Below are 23,122 nucleotides of genomic sequence, written 5' to 3'. Positions count from 1 at the left end.
TGGCTTGGTGACCACCTTCTTAGCCTTTCCGAACACTCAAGCCTGCAGAACAGCTCTGATCGCTCGTGACCCTCTCCCCCTGCCGAGTCGCTTGTTCTCATAACCCGCGAATGGCATATTCTACATTCGCATGCAGAATTACATAATAATGTTAGACAAACTTGATGCGATACTAGTACTCGGTGGTAATACAAGCCTCATCTATGCCAAAGTCCAGCGTCTAGCCTATATTTCCCATATATACGCGTATGCATACCTTCAAGGACTAACATGACCAAACTCCAATCATGCCATTTTTGCGGCCTTCCACCATGTAACCATCCTTAATCCGTACGCGTTCGATGGTAGAAAGGGCCGTGGCGTCGTCGTCTACCCCGACGCCAGGCCCGCAGTTCCAATGTCGGCCGTCAGTTTTGTCGTACACTTTCACTACGTCTTCGCCGGCCGCCGAAACAATGCGGCGAGCGTCGAACATCATGCTGGACACGGCGTTGTCATAGGCGTAGGCATCGTAAATGGAACCAGTCCGCAGGTCCCATATCTAGAAACGTTAGTAAATGCTGCAAATATTCTGCTCGGGCAGAACTCACTCGAATGCTCCTGTCCATGCTCCCGGTCACCAAATGGACATCATCGAACTGTAGGGCTGTAACTGGACCTGTGTGCCCGACCAGGCTTCGATGCACTTGGCCGCTTCGCAAATCCCAAAGACGTACCATTCCGTCTGCAGTGCCGCATGCTAAAGCTGCATCAAAGACCTGGATTGCACCGACAAAATCAGCCGAGGCATCTGAAACGCGCCCTGTTTGTCGCCACTGGCCGTTGTTCGTATTTAGGGATGCAGTCGTCTGTGCTGCTGCCCAGAGGACATCAAGCGTCTGCACACATCTTCCCTTGACCAGATCCCACTGTCGCAAAGTCTTATCCGCGGAGCCAGAGACCAAGGTGTCGCCTCTGAAATGCAATGCGGTGACCTCATCGACATGAGATTCGAGTGAGAATAGGGGGCAGTCCTGCATGATTGTCGGAGGTGGGGGTGGAGGGGCATCCTCCGCGTTTTCAAAAGTCAAGCCATCGTCTTCCTCCTCTTCTCCATCTTTATTTATGCGGTTGTCCAATGGGGCGTATTCGGCCTTGCTAAGATCCCATAACCGAATAGAGGCGTCCATAGACCCAGTGGCCACGATATTTTCATCAACCTGGAGGCAGCGTACGGATGAGAGATGGCCTTCAAGAAGGCCTATGCAGCGCCCAGCACTTAAGTCCCACACCCTTACAGTGTCGTCTAGTGCTGCGGTTACCAGCGTGCCCCATGGCGCATCAAAATCCAATGCCGTGATAACATCGTTGTGAGCTTGGATCTCTTTAATCTTCGACCCTGGCTCCAAGTGCTCATGGAGGATAGGCATGGATTTGCGTCGCATTACCCGTTTGCGTTTAGACTTTGGGGAGGGTATCTTTTGGTATATAGACTCGGACATGAACTCAGTTGAGCCGTCTTCATTGCTCACAGTAGTGGACGTAGTAGGAGATTTCGGAGCGAGTGCAGCAGCGTCTTCGAGCTCCTCCTGCAGGTCTTCGATTTTGTTATCGACGTCCAGCAGCTCCTGTTCCAAGTCGGCTTCTTCGTACTCTAGGCCCGCTAACCTATCGAGCACGATTTTGCGCATTGTGTTTAAATTTGCAATCTTGTTGTCGATTTCATGAATTTCAGCCGCACACATGTGCTTTCTCACACCCATCATCTCCAGCCGATGGCTCAGGCTATGCTTTTGGCTCTTCAGCGAGACCATTGAAGGTGGCAGATTTGGGTCGTCTTCCTCGGCCGCCTCTCCCAGCAGCCTCTGGCCCCTAGAGTTGTGCTTCGCATGTTTCTTTTTCCGGCCATGCTCTTCAGGCAACGAGGCCTGGAACCCCTCGAACAGCGAGTAAGCGTTATTATCTTCGGGGATGTTGCTGAGAAGCTCGTCGGGAAGGAATGCCAGGGCTCGTTGTTGGATCTCGGGTATAGACATCCTCGACCGCACAAGCTCGCGTGGGGTGGTTTGAGCGAAGGAAAAGACGGATCGCTGCAGCATTGGACGTCGCAATTCTCGGTGGAGCTCTCCGAGGGCATTTTGGTAGTGCTGGCCGACGCCCTCCGCGCCTATGAGGTGTCCAGCGGTAGCTGTGACTTTTCGCCCAAAAGCTTGAATCTGGCGCGGCTGTGGGAAATTAGCTGTCTGGGCGAGGAATGAGACGCGGGGTAGTCACTCACATCAGGCAGGCCATCGATGATACTCGCATCGTCATCTGGCGGCGTCATGGGCCGCGGACTGGTCGACCTGCCACGCTGTGGCGAGCCATTGCGGCCATCGGAGGAGTCCATGGGAAAGCGGTGAAAGGAGAGAAGGAGCGAGGGACGCGGTCGCTTCAGATACTGCTGAACATCGTGACCGGAGGGGATATCAGGGCACAATGGCAGGTCTTCCTCAGACGGCTCAATGGAGAGCGGGACAAGTCGTGACGATGGGCGTTTGGTGTTGCATGCGACAAAGTCGGCAAGCTGCTTGTCACGGGCGCTCGGACGTCATCCCAACCCAGCCTGGAGTGCCGATCTTCGGGATTCTATATGTTTTGTTATAAGTTGCTCGAAGGCTATGCATTCCTTCCCTCCTCCTTCGATCGCCTCTCCGATCGGCGGGAAAAAAAAAAAGTAGATATTTGCTGGAGGCACAATGGACTCTGCCATTGACCTCTCGGACGCCTCCAAGGCATTGGATCTCTCCAACATTCGCTTCCAACTCATGTACGCTCAACTCAACCCTGTGAAAGAGTCTGAGGAACTTACTATAAGCAGACGGCTAGAAGACACAATCACTTTCCACTTGATTGAGCGCGTCCAGTTTCCTTTAAATCACACGATATACGTTCCCGGCGGCCTCCACATACCGGACAGCTCGCTGAGTCTTTTCGATTGGATGCTCCGCCAGCAAGAGCGTCTCCAGTCCCTTGTCCGCCGATACCAGTCTCCCGACGAATACCCCTTCTTTCCCGATGCCCTTCAGACGCCCATCCTGAAGCCTTTGCACTACCCTAAGATTCTGCATCCTAACAATGTCAACGTGAATGAGAAGCTGAAGAACAGCTACATTGAACATATCCTCCCTGCGGCCTGCTCACAGTACGGCCATGGGGACAGAGGGGAGCAGCAGGAGAACTATGGGTCCGCCGCTACATGTGACGTTGCCTGTCTGCAAGCTCTTTCCCGACGCATCCACTTCGGAAAGTTCGTTGCAGAAGCAAAGTTCCAGAAGGAAACAGAGCGATTCGTAAAGCTAATCAGAGCAGAGGACAGGCAGGGAATAGATGATGCAATCACGGATGCCAAGGTTGAAAAGAAAGTATTGGAGAGGTTAAGACTCAAGGCTAAGACGTATGGCACTGATCCAGAATCGAACGGCGACGGTAGCCCAGTCAAAATAAATGCTGATGCCGTTGTGGCTATGTATAAGGTGGGTCCAGAGCCGTCTCTCCAATCGATCGCATGCGTCTAATGCACAATCAGGACTGGGTCATTCCGCTCACAAAAGAAGTGGAAGTGGAATATCTCATGCAACGACTAGAAGGCACGGAGTGGGCATAGCAATTGAAACGCGAATCCGTATCTTTGGAAAGCCGACAGTCTCGGTTAAGTTCTCACCAGTTTAGAAGGAATTTTAATCCTAAGAGAGGCCATGTAGACACTTGCTCTAGATTGTATGGTGAACCCAGACGGACTCGGAATTCTCGGAATCGGTAGGGTCGGAGAAAGGCACAGTCCACTAAAGAAGACACATTTCAACGCTTGCGCAGCAAGTCATACGAATATTAGACCCTGAAACACATGCCCGTTTGAAAGATGCCCCCAACCGCCGAACCTGAAACGTGAAGTGGTCGTCACGTGATCTCGCTCTCCCTATATTACCAGCGCTAACCCCAACCTGCCATCAACAACAACCTCATCCAATATGAGCCTCATCAAACAGTGCCTCGATCTCGCGCAGAATCCCAAACATACGCGATGGATAGCGCCGCTGCTGTTGATTGCAGATACTCTACTCTCTGGCCTCGTCATTTGGAAAATACCATGTCCGTGCTTCTGGCTGAACAAGGGCAACACGTGGAGCTAACTGACAGCAGATACGGAGATTGACTGGAAAACGTACATGGAGCATATTGAGATTTATATGAAAGGAGAAATCGATTACAGGAAGATCGAGGGATCTACAGGACCTCTGGTGTATCCAGCCGCACATGTTCACATTTATCGCCTCCTCTACTCGCTCACGGATCATGGGCGCAACATCTCGACCGCGCAGATTATCTTCGGATTCGTGTATTTGCTTACGTTGGCGGTAGTCATGCAGTGCTACCGAGCAGCAAAGGTTTGAATTCTCAGACTTCAACTAGTGCCATCCTAATGTATGTCAGGTCCCACCATATGTCTTTCCGCTACTCATTTTATCAAAGCGCTTACACAGCATCTTTATGCTCCGCTTATTCAATGACTGCTTCGCAGTTTTGGGACTCTTTTCGGCCATATATGCCTATCAGAAAAACCAATGGCATCTCGGAACTCTCTTCTACACCACCGGGTTGAATGTCAAAATGAGTCTGCTGCTGCCCTTGCCTGCCATTGTGATTCTCGCACTCCAGTCTGTTGGGCCGCGGGAGATGATGACTCAGCTCATGATAGTTCTACAAGTCTCTGTAAGTTCTCCCATGGGTCGGAAATATCCCGTCTAACATGTACAGCTTGGCTATGGATATCCGTTCCGCATGCAGGCTCCATCGTATTTTTCAAGGGCATTCCAGCTGACTAGGGTTTTCCTCTACAAATGGACTGTCAATTGGAGGTTCGTAGATGAGTCTACCTTTCTCTCCAAGCCCTTTGCAATCGGCCTCCTCGCTGTCCATGTTGGACTACTCGCCCTGTTTGGACTCAACCGGTGGAACAAGCCGGCGCAGCGGCGCAGTCTCCGTGAATTTCTAATGCTTCTAAAGGATGAGCCACGGGACCAGGATCATATAGCGAAGAGAGTAACGCCGAGCTTTATTATGACCACCATGCTTACTGCAACTGCAATTGGCATGCTATGTGCCAGATCATTGCACTACCAATTCTATGCCTATATTGCGTGGACAACCCCGTTCCTATTATGGAGAGCTGGCTTCCACCCGATTATCCAGTACGCGCTCTGGGCGGCACAAGAGTGGGCATGGAACGTGTACCCCAGCACATCCGCGAGCTCGATGACGGTGGTCGGAGTTCTAGCCGTCACAGTATTTGGCGCATGGTGGGGGACGAGAGGCGAGTTCGACAGTGTCACAGCGAACGGCGGACCAACACACGAACACAACGAATAGCCAATCCTCACTCCTCATCCGATTCCACCGGCGGCATCTTCCCAACCGTCGACTCCTCCTCATCGCTATCCCCAGGGTACGCCGATTTCTTAGCGAATTCCTTAGGCCTATCTATGTATCAATACCAATGCATATTGCATCTGCATTTCCCCGCAGATCAACTCACCAGTAGCTCATCTTCCTCCATTGCTTTTCGTCTCTCACCACATTCACAATCTCGCCATCCAGCTTGTTATCTCGATCCGCAAGCCCCTTCATATCTATAACTACATAGCTTCCGCGTTTTATCCATATCGTGCTGCGAAACTTTGCTTCCAGCTCCACCAGCACCGGCTTTCCCGAAGGCAAGTCCGCACTGTAGAGGTTGTTCCCGGCAGCTTTTGTGACTCGAGCGATGGCTTGGCCTTCAGAGAGCGCATCCAAAGGTGTGAGCGTGTCTTCAACGGTTGCGAGGAGATTTCGTTTTGGGCGGGGCATTTTAGAGGTAGTGCGTTGAGTGAGTGGAAATATTTCTGCTCTGGGGCTCAACGATGAGGCGATGTTTGCCGAGACCAATCAGGGAACTCCCGCCGATTGTTGCCCTCCGCTAATGCCGGGCGAGCCTATTCCAGACCAACAACCTCACGCTAACCTTCAAGGCTATTGTTCGGATGCGTTTCCTCCTCCGGCTTCAAACGCACATACGCCACCTGAGCAAAAGTTCGTCAAACGAACCTCAAGTGGGCACAGCTTGCCGCAACCATTATCAGAGTTTGCCAGTTGAGTCCCATTTGTGTCAAACGTTATCAAGGAGCCCATTTGAATGGCTGAGAGAATGCATATTTGCTAAGAACTGGTCATGAGAATTAGACACTGCCGTCATATATCAGTCCCCGCACGTTAATCACATTATTCAGCAATGACTCTGACGATAGTGGAGTTTGCCAATTGGAGCTGTCACAACTTCCTCTTTTAAAGCCATCATTTTTCGTTTCTCTCTTCCCGCATTCTCATCATCAATGAAAACCTTACTTCGTCCCAAACCCCTTTAACTTGGACCAATTACAATGTCTGCAGCAATTGGCTTCTTCGACATCCAACCCGCCTCAGAAGCAAGTCCAGTCACCACCCCACCCGCTACTCATCAGAAACACTCAAGCCATACTCCCACAGCAATTGAACTCGATGAATTCTCATTCGGTAAAAGTTACAAGGGCCCAGTTGAATCCGGTGCCCAAACCCCGCGGGAGCTACTATCAGGTGTGCAGACTCCTATCGAGCCCATCGCGCCCCGAACCCCGAATGAGTTAGAGATGAGCAGGCCTCCATCGCCAAGGGGGGATGATGCGGTGGGGTTGATGCAGAGTTGGAAAAAACCCCCGATGAATACGTGGAGAGTCTTGAGCTGTTGTTTGATTTATTTCGGGAACGGGATTAATGACAGCGGTACGTTGAACCTCATGTCACGTAGCTGTACAATATTTAGGCTTTAGGATTGCTATTGACACATTCTAGCCCCCGGTGCTCTGATTCCGTATATGGAGGAATACTACCACATCAGTTATGCCATCATGTCCTTGATCTTCGTCGGCAACGCACTAGGCTTCATTCTTGCTGCCTTCTTTACCAACACGGTGTTGGGAAAGCTAGGACGAGCGAAGTCACTCATAGTCGCCGAAGTGATTATGCTGGCTGCATACATCATGCTCGTTACAGCACCGCCATATCCAGTTGTAGTCGTAGCGTAGGTCTCTTGGTCTACAAAGCCATGCAGCAACGGCTAACATCCATAGCTTCTTCCTCCTTGGGTGGGGTATGGCCATCAACCTCGCCTTAAACAACGTTTTCTGTGCAAACCTTCATCCTCCCACGGCAGTCCTCGGTGCCGCTCACGGCAGCTATGGCGTTGGCGGAATTGTCGCGCCAATCATCGCCACAGCCATTGTCTCTAAAGGCACTCTGTGGTCGCGGTTCTACATACTGTCCGTGGGCCTACGTCTCCTATGCATTCCATTTGCGGGTTGGGCATTCTGGTCCTACAAAGAGGACACTCCTCCTACCCTACTCTCTACCCTCGAACGAACCGCAAGTCGACAAGCGGCTAGCAAAGAACAAGAATCCAAACTCCGCAACCTAAAACTAGCTTTAAAAAACCGCGTCACGGTCTTTGGAGCTCTTTTCATTTTCGCGTACCAAGGCGCTGAAGTCTCCATTTCAGGATGGGTCATCTCCTTCTTGATCAAATACCGCGACGGCGATCCCGCAAGTGTCGGATACGTAACTGCTGGGTTCTGGGTAAGCCCGCTGCTCGTTCCATATACGCCCCTCTCTATCTCTATCTCCCTTCCCACCAGCAAGCACCAATCAGCACTGACACTCATCAGGGCGGCATAACAGTCGGCCGCTTCGTCCTCACGCACCTCGCGCCTAAAATCGGCGAAAAGAACTTCGTAGTCGGTCTCGTAATCGGCTCGATGGCCTTCCAACTCCTGGCCTGGCTAATCCCAAACATCGTCGGCAACGCCATGGCCGTCGCCATCCTCGGACTCTTCCTCGGCCCGGTGTATCCCTGTGCGCAAACAATATTCTCTAAACTCATGCCACGACATGTGCAAACCACTGCTATTGGATTCATTGCTGGAGCAGGCAGTTCGGGCGGTGCGGTGGCGCCGTTTACGACAGGGATTTTGGCGCAGGTGGTGGGCACGTGGGTGCTACATCCGGTTTGTATTGGGATGTATGTTGTTATGTTGGCTTGTTGGTTTGGGTTGCCGAAGGTAAGGAAGAGGACTGATTGATTCTGGGTTCCTGTTCAGATGTGGAAAGGAGTCGTCCGGCTTCCCTGCCGGCAGTCGTGTCGCGTCATCTGCTCTGGTCCACTTGAAATATCTTAGAAATTCACCACGGGATTATCATGATTTCTTTAGGAAAGGGTTGCTTGCCACGTTCTGTGGGTCACTGGTATACGAAGTTGAGGGTATGTTAATATGAAGATGGCGTGTTACGGCGATAATTCGAGTTTGGGGCAGGTCAAGAGGGTCTTACTTGGTAATATGGGTCACGGGGTTATGTTAATACCGGGAACGGACAAAATATGATCCCTTGATCAAGGAGTTAAGAAATGTTTGATAGTTGTAAAAACTGACCAATTATACAGATGTAGCATGTTTGAACAACACTCGAATTTCGCCCGTATCGTTGGAATAGTTCGCATAATTCCCGGGGTTCGCTTCGCACTATTTTGTGTCATTCGTACAGCGTATATTTCCAGTCTTTGTCAATCCATCCTCAAGAAACCACAGAGAAGCCCGAACCTAACCCTCAAACGATGATTCTACGTTAAGCTTCACATCACACCCAGTACCTAGTCAATTCAACCGCCCTAAGAACGTCCATTTTCGGCCGAGCTATGCAAAACGCTAAGTGTCACAAGCAATTCCCATTTTCGATCCACTCACATACCCCGCTATGTTGCACAAGGAGGTCGGGGGTAAGCGGGGATAATGTATTCCAAACTCCAAAACTACCCCTCCACCGAAATTCTTCGGACCCATGGCTCCTCTTTGTGAGAGAATTACCGGCGCGAGCCACCCCACTTCAAAGCTGTGGTGAGGAGCAGGGGCTGGGGAGTTTGTGGACCCTAGATTGAGGGACGTGGACGCCATGGTGTAGATATTTAAGAAGAGCTGGTTTCCCTATCTTCGACCCTTCAATTCAATCCAACTCTCTCTCATACACTACCAAACCTCTACCCTAGCTTCAAAAGTTATCCTGTCAAAATCTTCTCACCTCTACGTTTCCCACTCAAACCCACCTTAATCTACCCCAATCCAATCCAAACCCCAACTCCAATCCCAACCCTACCTCCCTAACCGTCCAAAATGCCACCCTTTGGCAATCCTCCCAAGCCAGCATCCCTCCTCGATTTCCATCGTGTCCTAGCACCCAGCGCGGGCGTGCGCGTATCGCCGCTATGTCTAGGCGCCATGAATTTCGGGGATGCGTGGGAGGATGTTATGGGCAAGTGTGATAAGAAAACAAGTTTTGAGATGATGGATTATTTTTATGAAATGGGTGGGAATTTCATTGATACGTGAGTACATTATATCTTTGTTCTTTTTTCATAATGGACAAAGCCCAAATTAGAGCTTGTGGGAGCTTGTGGGAGCTCTAGTTGGGAGACCTGGGGGAACTTGCAAACCCCACATTGGCTAGCCCCACATGTTGGAAGACATCCTCAAGCTTTGAGCTCATGGCTGTTGAATAGGAAGTTATTTAATGCAGATCTAACATTGTTACAGCTCGAACAACTACCAAAATGAAGAATCTGAGCTCTGGATCGGAGAATGGATGGCAGCACGCAAAAACCGTGACGAAATCGTCTTAGCCACCAAGTTCACCACCGTAAGTCCTCCTCCAAGCCCTCACCCCAAACTATTCTACCCTCAGCCCCAACCCCAGCCCTAACGAAGCTCTGACAATCCTCATCCCACGATTAGTGCTATCCAGATCCTCGCAACCCGCCACGCCAAAAAATCAATTTCGCTGGCAATCACACCAAATCCCTACATGTCTCGCTCGAAGCCTCGCTTAAGAAACTACAAACCGATTATATCGACCTCCTCTATGTCCACTGGTGGGACTTCACAACAGGGGTGGCGGAGGTGATGCAGAGTTTGAATCATATGGTTCAGCGAGGGAAGGTTTTGTATCTAGGAGTTAGTGACACGCCGGCTTGGGTTGTGAGTAAGGCTAATGAGTGTATGCATCCCTCGCCCCCTTACACACTCTCACCCCTCTGTCTCCGTCGCTTTAAAATCAGGGGTTTAGCCAGAAGGAGAAACATTGCGTTATACTAACAACTCTCCTAGACGCCCGCCAAAATGGCCTCCGCCCCTTTAGTGTATACCAAGGCCGCTGGTCCGCCGCCGAACGCGACTTCGAGCGCGAAATCCTACCCATGGCGACCTCTGAAGGTATGGCGCTCGCTCCCTGGGGTTCCCTCGGCGGCGGCAACTTCAAAACCGCCGAACAGCGCAAATCGTCCGAAGGCCGCAACATGGCGCCCCCATCTGAAAAACAGCTCAAGCTGTCCGTCAAGCTCGAGGAAATCGCGAAGAAGAAAAACACGCTGTTGACGAGCGTCGCTATGGCATATGTGATGCATAAGGCACCATATGTGTTTCCAATTGTGGGTGGCAGGAAGGTGGAGCATTTGAAGGGGAATATCGAGGCTTTGGGGTTGGAGTTGAGTGATGAGGAGGTGGATGAGATTGATAAGGAGAGTGGGTTTGAGATTGGGTTCCCGATGAACTTCCTCTTTGAGTGGATGGGTGCGAAGTATAGCACGAGGCAGACTAGCTCGGATATCGGGTTGTTGCAGTTTGCTGGGAAGTTGGACAGCGTGCAGAATGCCAGGCCGATTAAGCCGCATGGAATGTAGGCAGATGGAAGATTGATGGACTGGGGGAAGAGGGGGGTAGATATACGAACTCGTGATGTACCTGGAGAGGATTATGACTTCGTTTGAGTGATATTGCACATTGCATGTGACGGGGCAGGTATACTTATCATAGGGCGTGCCCAAGGCCCCTCAGAAATACAACCTCATGTGCATTTCATTCAATATCATTCACCCGAGGGATTGAGATTAACTTATATAGCTTGTGTACCGCCCAGGCCAATCGCCAAAAGTCAACAGCATGATGACATCAACAATTCTAGGTGCAGACATCATTGTCGATCCACTCTTCAGGAGTATCTCCATTGCCCGTAGACTCCATCATCGTACCAACCCTCCCGTGCAACCCCACACGCTAGGGGTCTTTGACATTAAGATTTCTTTTTCTTCTTTTTCTTCTTATTCTTATTCTTTCGCTTTATCGGTTGTCTATCCATGACCTCAATCTCCTTTTCTGGATCGCCCAGCTTGATATGGCCGTACCTCTTCCTGATCTCATCTTCAAACTCATCTTTCTCCAGCCGGTATAACGCCATAGTTGCCCTCGCGTCTTCCACCGAACTATGATGTCCAACCTGAATTTCGACGCCCAACAACTTCTCTACCAAATATTTTAAGCCCGGTGTCCGTCCTGGTATCGCCGCTACCTCCCTGAACTTGCTGAACTTAGAGGTATCTCTAATATGGGGTTTCGGGTGACTGAGGATGAGAGCGGCCAGATCGTTTTTCACGGCATGACCAACAAGGATGCGGCCCTGGAGCAGGATCTTGATATCATCCTGAACCTCTTTGAAGGGTCGCGCAACGTTGTGTCGCAGGTGCTTGGGCTCGATCCCAGATACGAAGGTGCGGTAATCGGTTACGGGGACTTTAACCTGGACGTAGGAATCGTAGACTTGGTGGCCATGATAGTTTACGACGCTGACTCGAGCGAGGGCCGAGTCGCGGTCCGGTTCTGGACCAGTGCCGACCATTTCACAGTCCAGAGCTATGTATTTGCCGGGTAAGGCAGTGTGCGACACGCCCTCGTTCTCGATGTCAGGGTTGTGAGGGGAGGGTGCTAGGATGGATATAGAGGTGGTGGCGGATTTGGGATCGGTCAGGGGTGTAGGCAGGGGTGTAGGCTGGCGGAGAGACGGCATCGAGATGCTAGGACGGAGTGCCTTAGGGCCCGCATGTTTAGTAGCGGATCCGATAGAGTGCGGTTCCTCCATCTTTTGGCGTTTGCGGGATGGGAGATGTTTGTGTGGGAGGGGTTTTCCTAAACCGTTTAAGGATGCTAATGGCAACGGCGGCTTATGCCCTCCATTGAATTTGCCAGCTCTTTTGCGCTTCAGGGGGCTGTTCCTCTCTTGTCCCTCAGCTTTTAAGGGTTGGAGTTTCGAGGATATGGGGTTGGAGGATTGAAGAGTCTTTTGAAGTTTCTTCCAATTGCTAGAGACGTCCTTGAGCTCGACTGGAGCCATAGTTCTGTCATCGGTCTCGCATGACGGTACCAGGGGTCGTTTCCTATTATCAGTGTATCGGTGAAAGGCGGTATGGTGGTCGGTTTGCAATCGCGTTCACATGCGGCCGTAACATTGGAAAAGGTTCTCTGGTCCGTGCTAGATCTTATCTAATCTTATCACGTGATGATATCACGGCAATGAGCACCTAACTTCGCCATCGCGAAGGCGGCAGAGGGACTCCAACATTCACGACAACAACAACCCACAACGCGATCTTTTATCTCTGAAAATTTGTGAAGCAGCTCAGGACGGTTATGGCTCCTCGGGAAAATTCTAATGAGCCCGGCGGCACGCCAGTGCCAGTCGAAACAGGTTTTGCCACTCTGGCGACCCTGAGGTATGTGCGATGTTGTTTTCGCGACTTTGGAGATGAATGCTGATGGTTGTTATGTAGGATCGGGGTGAAAGCTTTCGTTGAGAAGGTGAGGCTTGTGGCGACTGCGATCACTGAGGTGCTTGGCTTGGGTGTGCCAGCGCCAACCCTGCGTCTCCTGCACCATTCTTTTGCACTGCATATATCATCTGTCAAGCCAAGTTGCGCTCTATTCTATTTTTGTAGTAGCTTTGCATTCCTAGTAGTCTTATATTCATATTCTGTCATATCTACATCTTTTTGTCCCTCCGCATTCACAGTCATACCACACTCTAACATGTTTCTAGGACGGTGAGACTCGCAAAGCAGAAATTCTATCCATCCAGACGCGTCGTGGAAAGCCAACCTTCTACGTCCATTATGAAGAGTTCAACAAACGTCTCGACGAGTGGATTGCGGCAGACCGCATCGACCTCTCGCGAGAAGTGGAATGGCCCGTCCCAGAGAAACCAGAAAAGAAGAAGACTGCGACCACTCAGAAGTCCCAAGCTCCGTCAAAGTCAGACCAAAAGAATCTGAAGAGGTCGCGGAGTAAGCTGGACAAAGAGCTTTCGGCAACCCCAGAAGCAACAAACATCAACCTACCTGGAAAGGCGCCACGCGCGACCAAAGCAAGTGGAAAAGAGAACAAGGAGTTATTGGTGACAAGTGAGATTACTGATGGCTTAACCCCAAGACCTGATGATGAGGAGGACCTCGTAGACGTCCAAGATGCAGCAGCCGCAGCCAAAGGAGCACCCGCAGAACACTACTCGCGTGAGGATGAAATCGAGAAACTTCGAACATCAGGATCTATGACGCAAAATCAGACAGAGATCTCTCGAGTGCGTAACTTGGAGAAGATTCAAATGGGAAAATTCGAGGTCGAACCCTGGTACTTCTCGCCTTACCCCATTGATTTTGTAGATTCGGAAATGGTCTACATCTGCGAGTTCTGTCTCTCCTACTACCCCGAAGTGACGGAATTCGAGCGGCACCGTGCAAAGTGCAATCTACTCCATCCACCTGGCAACGAAATCTACCGCGATGACTACGTCTCCTTCTTCGAAATCGACGGAAGGCGCCAAAGAACTTGGTGCCGCAACCTCTGCCTCCTCTCCAAACTCTTCCTTGACCACAAGACCCTCTATTACGACGTCGATCCTTTTCTCTTTTATTGCATGTGCACGCGCGACGAACACGGTTGCCACCTTGTAGGTTACTTCTCCAAAGAAAAAGAATCAGCTGAAGGCTACAATGTGGCTTGCATTCTCACCCTCCCGCAATACCAGCGCAAAGGCTTTGGTAAACTCCTCATCGACTTCTCTTACCTCCTCTCCAAACGCGAGGGCAAACTCGGCTCGCCTGAAAAACCCCTATCCGATCTCGGGCTCCTGGGTTACCGTGCCTACTGGCAAGAGATCATCGTCGACTTGCTCATTGACGGTAGGGTGGAAGCGAATATCGAAGACATTGGAGCCGCGACCGCGATGACGACGAACGATGTGTTGCATACGCTGCAGAATCTGAATATGCTGAGGTACAACAAGAACCAGCATGTCATTGTATTGACGGACGCGGTCATTGCGCAGAGGGAAAAGCAGAAGGCCAAGGAAAAAATTAAGGGGAAGAGAACCATTGATCCAGAACGATTGAACTGGAAACCGCCAGTCTTCTCGGCGGCATCAAGGACGTGGAATTGGTGAGGTTTATTATGCGGCTACGGTGCTTTCTGGAGTAAGGGAATTGGTATGCAAAGCGTGGCGTTGGTGGTTTGTATCATTATACCTCGGTTAGTGAGCGTTCTCCACGGTGATTTAGTCTCTCTAAGTTGAGAGCTAAAGGATTTGCCCCGGACGTTTATGGGTGCAGACCAATATGTTTCCGTATTAATCGGGCCCAAGGCTTCTTCCAAGACTCCTTCCTCTTTATACGTAAGGACACGCACAGCCCATCCGGCTGGCTTGCCGACCTGTTGAGCTGTAGATAAATAGGCAACGTTTTCGCTTCTCTCAGCTCTCTAAATCCCCCTCAGTAACACTGCTAGGTTGTTGCAAATTCTTTCGGACCTCGTCAATTACACACCCTAGACAGCACAGCCTTGCTACATTACTGTACGAAGCCCAAGATGGAAGCTCTGTAATTACAGGAGCATTTCACTCGCCAGGATGACACCTTACAAAAACAATAGGCTTGATGTGAGATCACGATGAGCCAGAACCTAGAGCGCAGAAACGGGACCACACGGTAGAATATAGACGTAAGGAAATTCAAGGGTTCGACGAAGGCTATATATGTATTTTATATCGTAAAGAATAAACTCCCACCGCCGGATTTGTTCCCCACCTTCTATCTCGGCGTCATGTACCAAATGTATCCAAAACAGTTATCCGAGGTCCATTGTCAACTGTCATTCCTTGAACCAAATGATTACCTGTAGCCTTGTGTGGATATGGGTGATGGGAGAAGTAATGTATTGTGGACTAAGGGTCCGAGGTGCTATGGGATATATATGGTATTGTGGGCGGCTTATTGTAAACCCCCCGGACTCGCATTACCAGTCTCCCGTTATCCATTTCTATCAAAACCTTTAAGGCACATTTGCGATTTTTAGCTGAAATCCAAGAACGGTATGCCGATTATAACTATGTCGACCGTGTTGATAGCAAAACTTGACACGGATTAGATAATTTGCCAACGACTAACTAGAATAGATAGAAATTGCTTACTACGAGGAAGGACGAAAAGTTTGAAAATGACGCAGAGAATCGGTATCAGGAACATGGCAATAATCCCAACGAGCGCAAGGATGCTTTCCGTGGACAAAGTTCCCCCTTCGTTAGGATGAGGTTGCACGGATCGAATAGCTGCCATAATACCAAAACTGAGTAAATATAGAGAAGACGGTCTCAACCTGAAGTGCGGGCAAAATACGGTAAAAAGTGAATCAATTTCTTGGTACTCCGACCGAGTTGGGAGGATAACGAAGCTTTAAAGAGAATGGTGGTGACTAGTGGAACGGGATGTACTTAAGTACAATTATTTGATGAGTAGCCCGTTGGCTGTGCACATAACACTTTTGGCAACCGGCATAGCAATCGGTGTTCCCTCGACCGGCATTACTTTTATGGGAGATCATTGGTCTCCTTTGCTAACAGAGCCGCACAGTAAGCTTCGCGGTATCTGTGCACTGGCTGCAGAGGTCGTGTCAAAGCACATACTGGTAGCTAGATCCCTGATTTTGATTGGCTCGCTAAACGGCGGCTCGGGCTATTCCACTTACAGAACCGGCATCACTGGATGTGAGGGAAAGTTCATCTCAAGTTCAGGAAATATTGATTCATTCTCGAATCCAGCACACATACAACGTACTTTGCCTATTTCCTAAAGCCAAGATGGAAGAGTTTGGGGATAAATTCCCATATGATGAAGTTTCAGTAGAGGTCGGACATGACGTACGTGCTCTTTCTCTTTTTCGCCTGGCGTAGGCAATTTCGGTGGTCCGCAATCGTGCGGAGAAGGCAACCGGAAGGCACCAGGCAACTTTGAGTGCACAACGGACTCGAGAATGATCCAATAGTGCCCGAAGTCGCCTCCATTTCGTTCGTTTCGCTTCTGCTTCGAGGATGAAATAGCTGAGATCGATCTTCACAGGCATTAGGCGCTTACTCGAGTTTTCACGCCTTCGGGTGGCAAGACGCTCTTCAGATTGCACCAGCAAACGACAACAGCAGGCAACCAAACACGATTCATATTGGGCATAGTAGCACCACAGCCAACAACGACTGTGATATTTTTGAGTTCTTTGACTTCCAGAATGCCGCTTTAGATCCAGACAGCCCTCAGCCTCCGCTTTCCGAACCACAATTGACGAGCGCGACAACTCCTGTGACTTTGTGCTTAAAGGACTTGAATACGACTCTTCAAATTCCCAATGAAACCGCCACGCCTCCGCCTCAGAACGCAATGCTCAATGTTTCCGAAGGTGACAGATGGTCCCATCTTGAAAAATCAACGATACCAGTGCCGCCTCCGGGCTATTACGGGCCGATTGAGCGTATTGTTAGTAGGATGCTATTCATAGCATTTCTGCGTTTGCTTTGGAACGAACTAACACATCTATCAGGCAATACACGCTCAATTCTATCCGATTGATACTCTCAATACGATTCCAAATAACAGTGGCACTACGCAGCCGTCAAACAATAAGAAAAGGGCCTTAGAAGAGGACATTCCGGGAGTTTCCTGCTTCGACTCAGGCACTGTATCAAATTCAACGAAGAAGCGGAAAAAGCCAACCGCTGAGCAACGTGACGGTGCGAGAAGAGTGCGTGCACAAGGAGCATGCCTTCGGTGTTATGTTCAAAAGCTGAAGGTAGGCACAAATACCTGTCTCAAAACTCACTCCTAATATCGTATCGTGATAGTGCTCAGAAGGTCGCCCGTGTGAGATGTGTCAAGCGCTGTTCAATAAGGCGTACGGATCCAAAACGCTTCAATGGACTGTCTGCATAAGCTCAAATCTACCTGATATCAACATTTTCACTCTTGGTAAAGTTTATTTCTTAAACTTAACGACCACCGCTAACTTATTTCAGGGATATCGCTTTCTAACGATGGTCGCGTTCCCACTACGAATGGGGGCGATTTCCCACAAAAGCTCGATGTGAACATTGCATTATCTTTGTACAAGCTCTTATTTGACCTCGGATATTCTTCTGACATAATACTCTATTTCGATTCTCTCTACACTGAGGTCCTGCGATATACTTACGGCCACCGAGCTCCTGAAGTCCACCCGTTCATTCTTAAAGAACGGAACCCCCTCTACATGCTCATCCGGCTCAACGTCATCTTACTTGGAAGTCCCATTATCGGGCATAAATTGATTGGATATGTTCGATACCTCCAAAAGCTACGAGCGATTTGTGGAGTACTAGCCTTTGAATGTCTGGGGAAAGCCCTCGATCGGACTACACTGGCAGCGTCCAACCCGAACCGGAAATTAGCTCTGATCGTCCAAGCTGCGCTGCTTCTAGACCAAGTGGTAGAAATGAACGGAAAACTTCCGGCAGCCCTAGTTTGCTTCGCTCAAGGCAAGATTTATGAGGATATGCACCGACACCTAATCCAGTACATCTCTCACTACCTCCAGAAACTAATTTCTGGTGTGTTTGGGAAACGTTGTGGAATCCTCACTGGCCTTCAGGAAACCAAATGCGGAGAGTTCTTGGGCGAAGCTTTCTGGGATATGTTGTCGGACTTGATACCATCTGTGCCTCTCCGGAAGCCGCCAAAGCTCCGAAAGTATGCGGATATGGGTTGGAACACATACGATATTGGAGTAGGACAGTATTACCACAAAATGTTCTCCCTCCAGTGCTCCCTTTCCTGTAACTGAATAGCTGGGTCCCATAAATGTATGGAGTTTCAATGGATCATAATAGTATTTATTTATTTATTCCTCATTTGATTTCTTCGTTCTGGTGGGGTTTTGTCAAAGGTCTGCAAACTTGGTTTGAAAGCAGGAAAATTGTCAGATTACCCAATACTTTTGAAGATGTATAAACCTATAGAGGTTATATTTATATAAAATTTCTAGTGTTTTAGATCAAGTACGGTCTCACGAAGTGTAGTATTTAGTTTACTAGTTGTTTGCGTTTTGTTACAACCACTAATCGACAAGGCATAGTCTTAATGAGCTTCCGTATAAGCGGACTAGGCAGCTTCCTCTAAGCCTTATTTACAGCAGCCTTTAGAGTGTCCTAGTTACTTTCTGCGTTACCTATCCTCTTAAGCTCAGAATGGAGCTTATGTACCTACTTTTTAAGCCGCCCCCAGAGGGACTCCATGGGATTAAGGTTGGGTGGGTAGGGAATCTGTCTAAGCATATGGATCCCGTAACTCTCAAGGTAGGTTTTAATGCAGTTGCTATAAAAGATCGGCGCGCTGTTCTGTCCAAAGATATCCTACGCTGGTACTAAGGCAATAGTCCTTTGTTCAGCATCTAAGTGTAGTTGTTGCATAAATAACTATGCTTCTTCCACTTAAAGCCCCTCTCTATGATAATCAATAGACTTCCGTCTCCCCTTGATGCTTAGGGTTACCGAGATAGCCCCTACACTATCTAGCTTATTTGTTTACCTTTTTCTTTCTCTACAATCATATCAGGATTGTACTTTTAGTATGGTAAACTAAAACACTACCCTGCCTGCCGTCTCGCTTCTCTCTGCACTAAGCACTTGTTAGAAAACTTAACAGCTTGCCTACGCTAGTTCAAGTAAAACGTAGAGTAACGTGTATCCCTGCGTAGCGAGATATCCTCTGCGCCGAGAGGTACTTTGACTTTCAGCAACTAGAAAGGCCATGCGCACAACGAATATTGCTATAATTCTGTGACAATAGTTTGCTGTAGCTAATCCTGAATGTCCATGGTCCACTCTTCCCTAAAAATTACGTTCGAATCGTCGCCTCTGAGCCTAATTTGTACGGCGCTGACTTTCGTGGCGAAATAAATAGACTTCCCTCCCCACACCGCCAACATCAAGCTTTTTGTGCCCTGAATTTTTGTGAAACGGCCTGGTCCTAGCCTTACGACTTTCTTCTAATACTAGGAAGTCATTATCAGCCCTATGTGCGCTGCGGGGCTCAACTTCATGCAGGGGCGCCATGTTGATTGGTACTTCCAGCGGAAACGAAGCACCGGCTGATGCGATGTGACTCCTCACAGCCTATCTTATACACCCGCGGGTATTTTATTGTAAGATATGTGGCTGTGCGGATTGCACAAGCGGTCGGAATCCGGCTCAGGATTGAGAGTAGTGTTAAGACTCAAAGGGCTCGGCGCTCATTTAGTCAGCCAACGTGTCTCAGCGTCTCAACCGCTCGAGATGCGGTCCAACACACAGCGATACATACTTTTGTAACGTAGAAACTTACCATCACGTCGTCCTCGAGCGCCGAAATCCACCGAAATCCGCTCCGCTGACCAAAGGAAAGACCTTCTCAAGCCACCATGTCCTCATGCTTTTCGAGCCCATCAGCGTCTGATTCCTAGACCAAGCAGCAGCCGGGATCTAGTCTCGGTTTGTTGAAGGGGAACACAATGAGATAGGAAGGGTATAAGATAAAATAGAGTGCGGCCGCCCTGGAAATTGAACAGTGTGCTTTGATAAGTAGGTTGAGCGTCATTGGGGGAACTCCTTTGCAGGCGCATGCGAAGGTGGAAAGGCTCGATATGTTTTGGTAATACAGCTGTCGTATGGTCAAACAACGAACGGCTCCTTGCATGAGCACTGAAATCTTTTGGGTTGTAGAGATGTGCTCCAGTTCGACCTCTGAGGGCCATGAAGAGTTTTGTATCGCTCATGTTCGTGAGCAATGAGTACTAGCAGAGCTGTGACGGTGGCTATGCTTAGCACAGCACTAGGCTATCTAGGGCTGCATGTCGTCTTCTGTCACTGGAAATATCTCTTGCAATACCATCCATTCCACACGATCATAGCTCGAGCGGGTCGGCCGCCCTCCCTGCATATGGTAGCAATATTTGGTTCCACACGCTTTATATTACTGCACCATCCCTTATATTCATGCTTACACACAATTCTACCTATCCTACATTTGCGCTAGCCTAGTATTCTACATCTAAAGCAGCATTAATTCCTCAATTCCATATTCTCCAGTTGCAACTCGGTCAAGGCTTCAAATGACAACTCCGTATCAAGATGCAGACGGCCAAGGACCTGTGGCCATACTCTGGCCTGAGGGATATCCGACGCGAAGACGCTGGACGACGATGACGAGGGAGCATGGGCTTGCTCCGTGCTTGTTAGGTGGGACGCGGCCCCTCGCCGCTGGAACTACGACTTGGCGCTTCTGTGCTTCTTGGTCGCATCGCTGCGGCGCTCGCTGGTCCCGATGGGCGTGGCTTCCCAGGTCCCTCGAGGATGGCCGCGAAGGCTGTAGACGAATATGATGCTGAGGGCAGTCAGCAAGCGCACTGAAATGTAGATAGCATTGTATGTATAAATTCAAGCTAAACTAGTCAGCGCCCGTGTCTCCACCCTGTAGCCTTGTGAAGTTATGGTGGGTGGACAGTTGTCATATGTGCCGCGGGTCTGGGAGATTATCGCCTCGTTTCACGTAGAAGGAGCGCGCGATTTGTAGACTTCGCAGCGTGCGGGCGCCGCAGAGAAGAAGAATAGAAGAGGGCATGTCGCAGGGGCAGCGGAGTGGAGAGAGGGCAGCTCAACCTCAGCGTTGTGTAGGCTGATGGGCACAGGGTGGGGGTGGACCCTGGCGCCTGCGGATCGTCGCGCACAGGGCCTGTCTGCAAAGTTTCAAGACCCATATCCAGTTCCTTCCCTAAAAGTACAAGATATAACGCGACAAGGGAAAATATATCTTTGGGCCGGTCTGGCAAGCAGGGCGGAAAGGCGCAATTTCTGATAGAGGTCAGGCGTGGCTGCTAATTATCATGGGTGCGGCCTGTTGCACCGCTCGGGAACACTGGCAGAACTACCAACTACGCAACCTTTTGCTGTGGACCAGCTGCCTTACGCTCAAAATTACCAAGCACAGCCTGCAGATATGTGGATAGATGAGACGTCAACAATTTTTTGCTGGCGAAATAGTACTTTTGCAATGGGCGCTAAGCCCCGGCTGCCATCGCATGCGGGCTAAGCCGCACTGGGCGAATTGTCGAGTTTTGTGCTCATCGAATCAGCTTCCTCCAGCCTGCTCTGCTCTTTGTGCCATTTGGCTCTAGTTAACTATATCTTTCCATACCACCCCCGAGGGAAATCAAATCATTGCTCCGTTCCTTATTCTCTTCTTCCTCACAAGCAGTCTTCCTCGCAAGCAGGAGCATTTGCTCTCTCTCAAGTCTTCGACCACTGAGGCAGCCTTACTGCCTAACACGGCTTAGCCATTAAGAAGCTTACTATGGATCCCCCAAGCACCAATCTGCCCGTTTTGCGGTAAACCGATCTTTCATATCCCGTACAGAGTCACTACGTCGCACACCATGCTTACGAGCCTTACGGTATGCACAGGCCGCTCGACTTAGTTTTCCAGATGCAACCTCAAGGTGGGCATTTGATGACTAGCCAAAGCTACTTACCGCACTCGTTCGACCCGTCTCCAGCACTTCGCATTCCTGCGCCGCAAACTTCGGGGCTTTTTAATGATGCCCGAACCACGCCCGCGATTCCTGTGGGTCCGCCAACCCGGCCACGAAAGAGGAAGGTTCCGACACTGCGAGATGACGCTTGGGAGCCGTACAAGGCCCGAATAATCGATCTCCACATTAGGCAAGATTTCCCGCTAAGGAGAGTTAAAAAGGAGATTGAGCAAGATTTTGGCTTTACTGCTGAGTAGGTCTCTTAAGTAATTCAAAGCTTATTTCTAATGTACTTACATAAGCATGCTTATAGGCTACGGCAATATCGTACACGCATTACGAAATGGGGGAAGGACAAGAATATCAAAACAGAGGAAATGGAAGCAATTGTTAGAAAACAACAACAAAGGAAACTTCTCGAGGTTGATAAACGTGAGCTGGAGTTTACGGTTAGGGGCAGTAGAGTGAAACCACAGAAGATTGACCGGTGGATGAAGCGTAATAGCGTGACTAAAAACTCCTTATATGCCCCAAGTCCAGCAACATGTAAGTCAGGATTGTTATTGTCTGCTTCCAACACTTACACATTGCAGCTACACCTTCTGCTGTGGACTGCCGAACCATCTCTGAACGTGGCTCTCCAGTTCCGAGTCCTGCATATTCGCCAGCGGCTCTAAACGCGTCGCCAGGAGGCGCCATGTCGGCTGCTCAGAGTCCCGCGATGGTCTCTCCAGCCCTCTCTGTAGCGAGCATAGTCTGGCCTCGGAACAGCAACTTTGCTGGACAAAGTCCGGCTCCCACCTATCAGCCACTCCCAAATTCTATTATTAGCTCCGTACCTACGCAAAGCGTCTTACGGGGCCAAGTAGATATTGCAACAGGTCCTCTACAGCGTCGGTACAAACAAACGGACGAAGAGGGTCTGCAAGAAGCACTATCACAGGCAGAGACTTGGTTCGGGATTGGCCATCCTGAGACCTTCAGCATATTATTCAAATTAGGAGATGTGCTTATTGTTCAGGGAAGATACAAGTCTGCAGAGAAATTGATCCGCAGGTTAGTGGAAGGCCACCGAACTGTGAATGGCAATAATGACAATAATACGCTTGATGCCTTGGAGCTTCTTGGGCGAGTTTTAGAATGTCAAGGACTCTATGCCAAGGCAGAGAAATTGCTCCAGCACACATTTAAAGCCAGAAAGATGGTGCTTGGGGAGGAGCATCCAGGCACGCTGACCAGCATGGCCAACCTGGCGTCAACGTACAGGAATCAAGGCCGGTGGAAGGAGGCCGAAGAGCTGGAGGTGCAAGTGA

General features: G+C 49.7%; 10 protein-coding genes across 10 annotated transcripts in view; 7 read left to right on the top strand and 3 right to left on the bottom strand.

Moving 5' to 3' along the window:
* Window position 1: 1 nt before the first annotated feature.
* Window positions 2-2,505, bottom strand: BDR25DRAFT_291634 (mitochondrial division protein 1). The gene is made up of 3 exons (XM_033688603.1): window positions 2,258-2,505; window positions 591-2,204; window positions 2-541 (listed from the first exon to the last, which is right to left on the bottom strand). Exons 1-3 carry the CDS (start codon window positions 2,366-2,368, stop codon window positions 266-268), a joined length of 2,001 nt encoding a protein of 666 aa, XP_033544513.1. The 5' UTR covers window positions 2,369-2,505; the 3' UTR covers window positions 2-265.
* A 160-nt stretch (window positions 2,506-2,665) lies between these two features.
* On the top strand, window positions 2,666-3,814 carry BDR25DRAFT_344763 (chorismate mutase). The gene is made up of 3 exons (XM_033693977.1): window positions 2,666-2,788; window positions 2,840-3,494; window positions 3,548-3,814. Exons 1-3 carry the CDS (start codon window positions 2,718-2,720, stop codon window positions 3,623-3,625), a joined length of 804 nt encoding a protein of 267 aa, XP_033544512.1. The 5' UTR covers window positions 2,666-2,717; the 3' UTR covers window positions 3,626-3,814.
* Window positions 3,815-3,988: 174 nt separating this feature from the next.
* Window positions 3,989-5,463, top strand: BDR25DRAFT_305432 (Lethal(2)neighbour of Tid protein; the record flags this gene model as incomplete). The annotated part of the gene is made up of 4 exons (XM_033690409.1): window positions 3,989-4,110; window positions 4,162-4,406; window positions 4,453-4,731; window positions 4,777-5,463. Coding segments are annotated over 4 exons (1,258 nt in total), but the record flags the coding sequence as incomplete, so codon positions are not given.
* BDR25DRAFT_327230 (nucleic acid-binding protein) lies at window positions 5,396-5,865 on the bottom strand (the record flags this gene model as incomplete). Its single annotated transcript, XM_033692320.1, has 2 exons — window positions 5,396-5,495; window positions 5,555-5,865. 2 exons carry the CDS (start codon window positions 5,863-5,865, stop codon window positions 5,396-5,398), a joined length of 411 nt encoding a protein of 136 aa, XP_033544510.1.
* Window positions 5,866-6,358: 493 nt separating this feature from the next.
* Window positions 6,359-8,406, top strand: BDR25DRAFT_291624 (MFS general substrate transporter). The gene is made up of 4 exons (XM_033688602.1): window positions 6,359-6,813; window positions 6,883-7,111; window positions 7,161-7,662; window positions 7,752-8,406. Exons 1-4 carry the CDS (start codon window positions 6,435-6,437, stop codon window positions 8,163-8,165), a joined length of 1,524 nt encoding a protein of 507 aa, XP_033544509.1. The 5' UTR covers window positions 6,359-6,434; the 3' UTR covers window positions 8,166-8,406.
* Window positions 8,407-9,108: 702 nt separating this feature from the next.
* BDR25DRAFT_335818 (Aldo/keto reductase) lies at window positions 9,109-10,810 on the top strand (the record flags this gene model as incomplete). The annotated part of the gene is made up of 4 exons (XM_033693051.1): window positions 9,109-9,460; window positions 9,669-9,771; window positions 9,867-10,128; window positions 10,239-10,810. Exons 1-4 carry the CDS (start codon window positions 9,249-9,251, stop codon window positions 10,808-10,810), a joined length of 1,149 nt encoding a protein of 382 aa, XP_033544508.1. The 5' UTR covers window positions 9,109-9,248.
* Window positions 10,811-11,139: 329 nt separating this feature from the next.
* BDR25DRAFT_305430 (RNA exonuclease 4) lies at window positions 11,140-12,364 on the bottom strand. Its single transcript, XM_033690408.1, has one exon. It carries the CDS (start codon window positions 12,292-12,294, stop codon window positions 11,200-11,202), a length of 1,095 nt encoding a protein of 364 aa, XP_033544507.1. The 5' UTR covers window positions 12,295-12,364; the 3' UTR covers window positions 11,140-11,199.
* Window positions 12,365-12,547: 183 nt separating this feature from the next.
* BDR25DRAFT_291613 (histone acetyltransferase ESA1) lies at window positions 12,548-14,460 on the top strand. The gene is made up of 3 exons (XM_033688601.1): window positions 12,548-12,673; window positions 12,731-12,758; window positions 12,997-14,460. Exons 1-3 carry the CDS (start codon window positions 12,591-12,593, stop codon window positions 14,392-14,394), a joined length of 1,509 nt encoding a protein of 502 aa, XP_033544506.1. The 5' UTR covers window positions 12,548-12,590; the 3' UTR covers window positions 14,395-14,460.
* Window positions 14,461-17,134: 2,674 nt separating this feature from the next.
* BDR25DRAFT_305429 (uncharacterized protein) lies at window positions 17,135-18,098 on the top strand (the record flags this gene model as incomplete). The annotated part of the gene is made up of 2 exons (XM_033690407.1): window positions 17,135-17,239; window positions 17,287-18,098. Coding segments are annotated over exons 1-2 (899 nt in total), but the record flags the coding sequence as incomplete, so codon positions are not given.
* A 4,072-nt stretch (window positions 18,099-22,170) lies between these two features.
* The window catches only part of BDR25DRAFT_291611 (uncharacterized protein), a gene marked incomplete at its 3' end in the record, with an annotated part of 1,752 nt that continues 800 nt past the window's right edge, over window positions 22,171-23,122 (top strand). The window contains exons 1-2 of the mRNA XM_033688600.1: window positions 22,171-22,355; window positions 22,403-23,112. Of these exons, the coding sequence (XP_033544504.1) occupies window positions 22,187-22,355; window positions 22,403-23,112 (879 nt within the window). The 5' untranslated portion in view covers window positions 22,171-22,186. The remainder of the gene's footprint in view (window positions 22,356-22,402; window positions 23,113-23,122) is intronic.

This window comes from Lindgomyces ingoldianus, assembly GCF_010093535.1.
Source record: "Lindgomyces ingoldianus strain ATCC 200398 unplaced genomic scaffold BDR25scaffold_28, whole genome shotgun sequence".
Lineage (NCBI taxonomy): Eukaryota > Fungi > Ascomycota > Dothideomycetes > Pleosporales > Lindgomycetaceae > Lindgomyces > Lindgomyces ingoldianus.
This window is presented reverse-complemented; position numbering and strand designations above follow the sequence as displayed.

Coding starts and splice junctions, on each gene's coding strand:
- BDR25DRAFT_291634 (XM_033688603.1), bottom strand. CDS start 2,368: ATGGACTCCTCCGATGGCCGCAATGGCTCGCCACAGCGTGGCAGGTCG. Junction 2,205..2,257: donor TCATCGATGGCCTGCCTGAT/GTGAGTGACTAC, acceptor AATTTCCCACAG/CCGCGCCAGATTCAAGCTTT. Junction 542..590: donor GCATGGACAGGAGCATTCGA/GTGAGTTCTGCC, acceptor TAACGTTTCTAG/ATATGGGACCTGCGGACTGG.
- BDR25DRAFT_344763 (XM_033693977.1), top strand. CDS start 2,718: ATGGACTCTGCCATTGACCTCTCGGACGCCTCCAAGGCATTGGATCTC. Junction 2,789..2,839: donor AACATTCGCTTCCAACTCAT/GTACGCTCAACT, acceptor TACTATAAGCAG/ACGGCTAGAAGACACAATCA. Junction 3,495..3,547: donor CCGTTGTGGCTATGTATAAG/GTGGGTCCAGAG, acceptor ATGCACAATCAG/GACTGGGTCATTCCGCTCAC.
- BDR25DRAFT_291624 (XM_033688602.1), top strand. CDS start 6,435: ATGTCTGCAGCAATTGGCTTCTTCGACATCCAACCCGCCTCAGAAGCA. Junction 6,814..6,882: donor GAACGGGATTAATGACAGCG/GTACGTTGAACC, acceptor GACACATTCTAG/CCCCCGGTGCTCTGATTCCG. Junction 7,112..7,160: donor TATCCAGTTGTAGTCGTAGC/GTAGGTCTCTTG, acceptor TAACATCCATAG/CTTCTTCCTCCTTGGGTGGG.
- BDR25DRAFT_305430 (XM_033690408.1), bottom strand. CDS start 12,294: ATGGCTCCAGTCGAGCTCAAGGACGTCTCTAGCAATTGGAAGAAACTT.
- BDR25DRAFT_291613 (XM_033688601.1), top strand. CDS start 12,591: ATGGCTCCTCGGGAAAATTCTAATGAGCCCGGCGGCACGCCAGTGCCA. Junction 12,674..12,730: donor GCCACTCTGGCGACCCTGAG/GTATGTGCGATG, acceptor GTTGTTATGTAG/GATCGGGGTGAAAGCTTTCG. Junction 12,759..12,996: donor TGAAAGCTTTCGTTGAGAAG/GTGAGGCTTGTG, acceptor ACATGTTTCTAG/GACGGTGAGACTCGCAAAGC.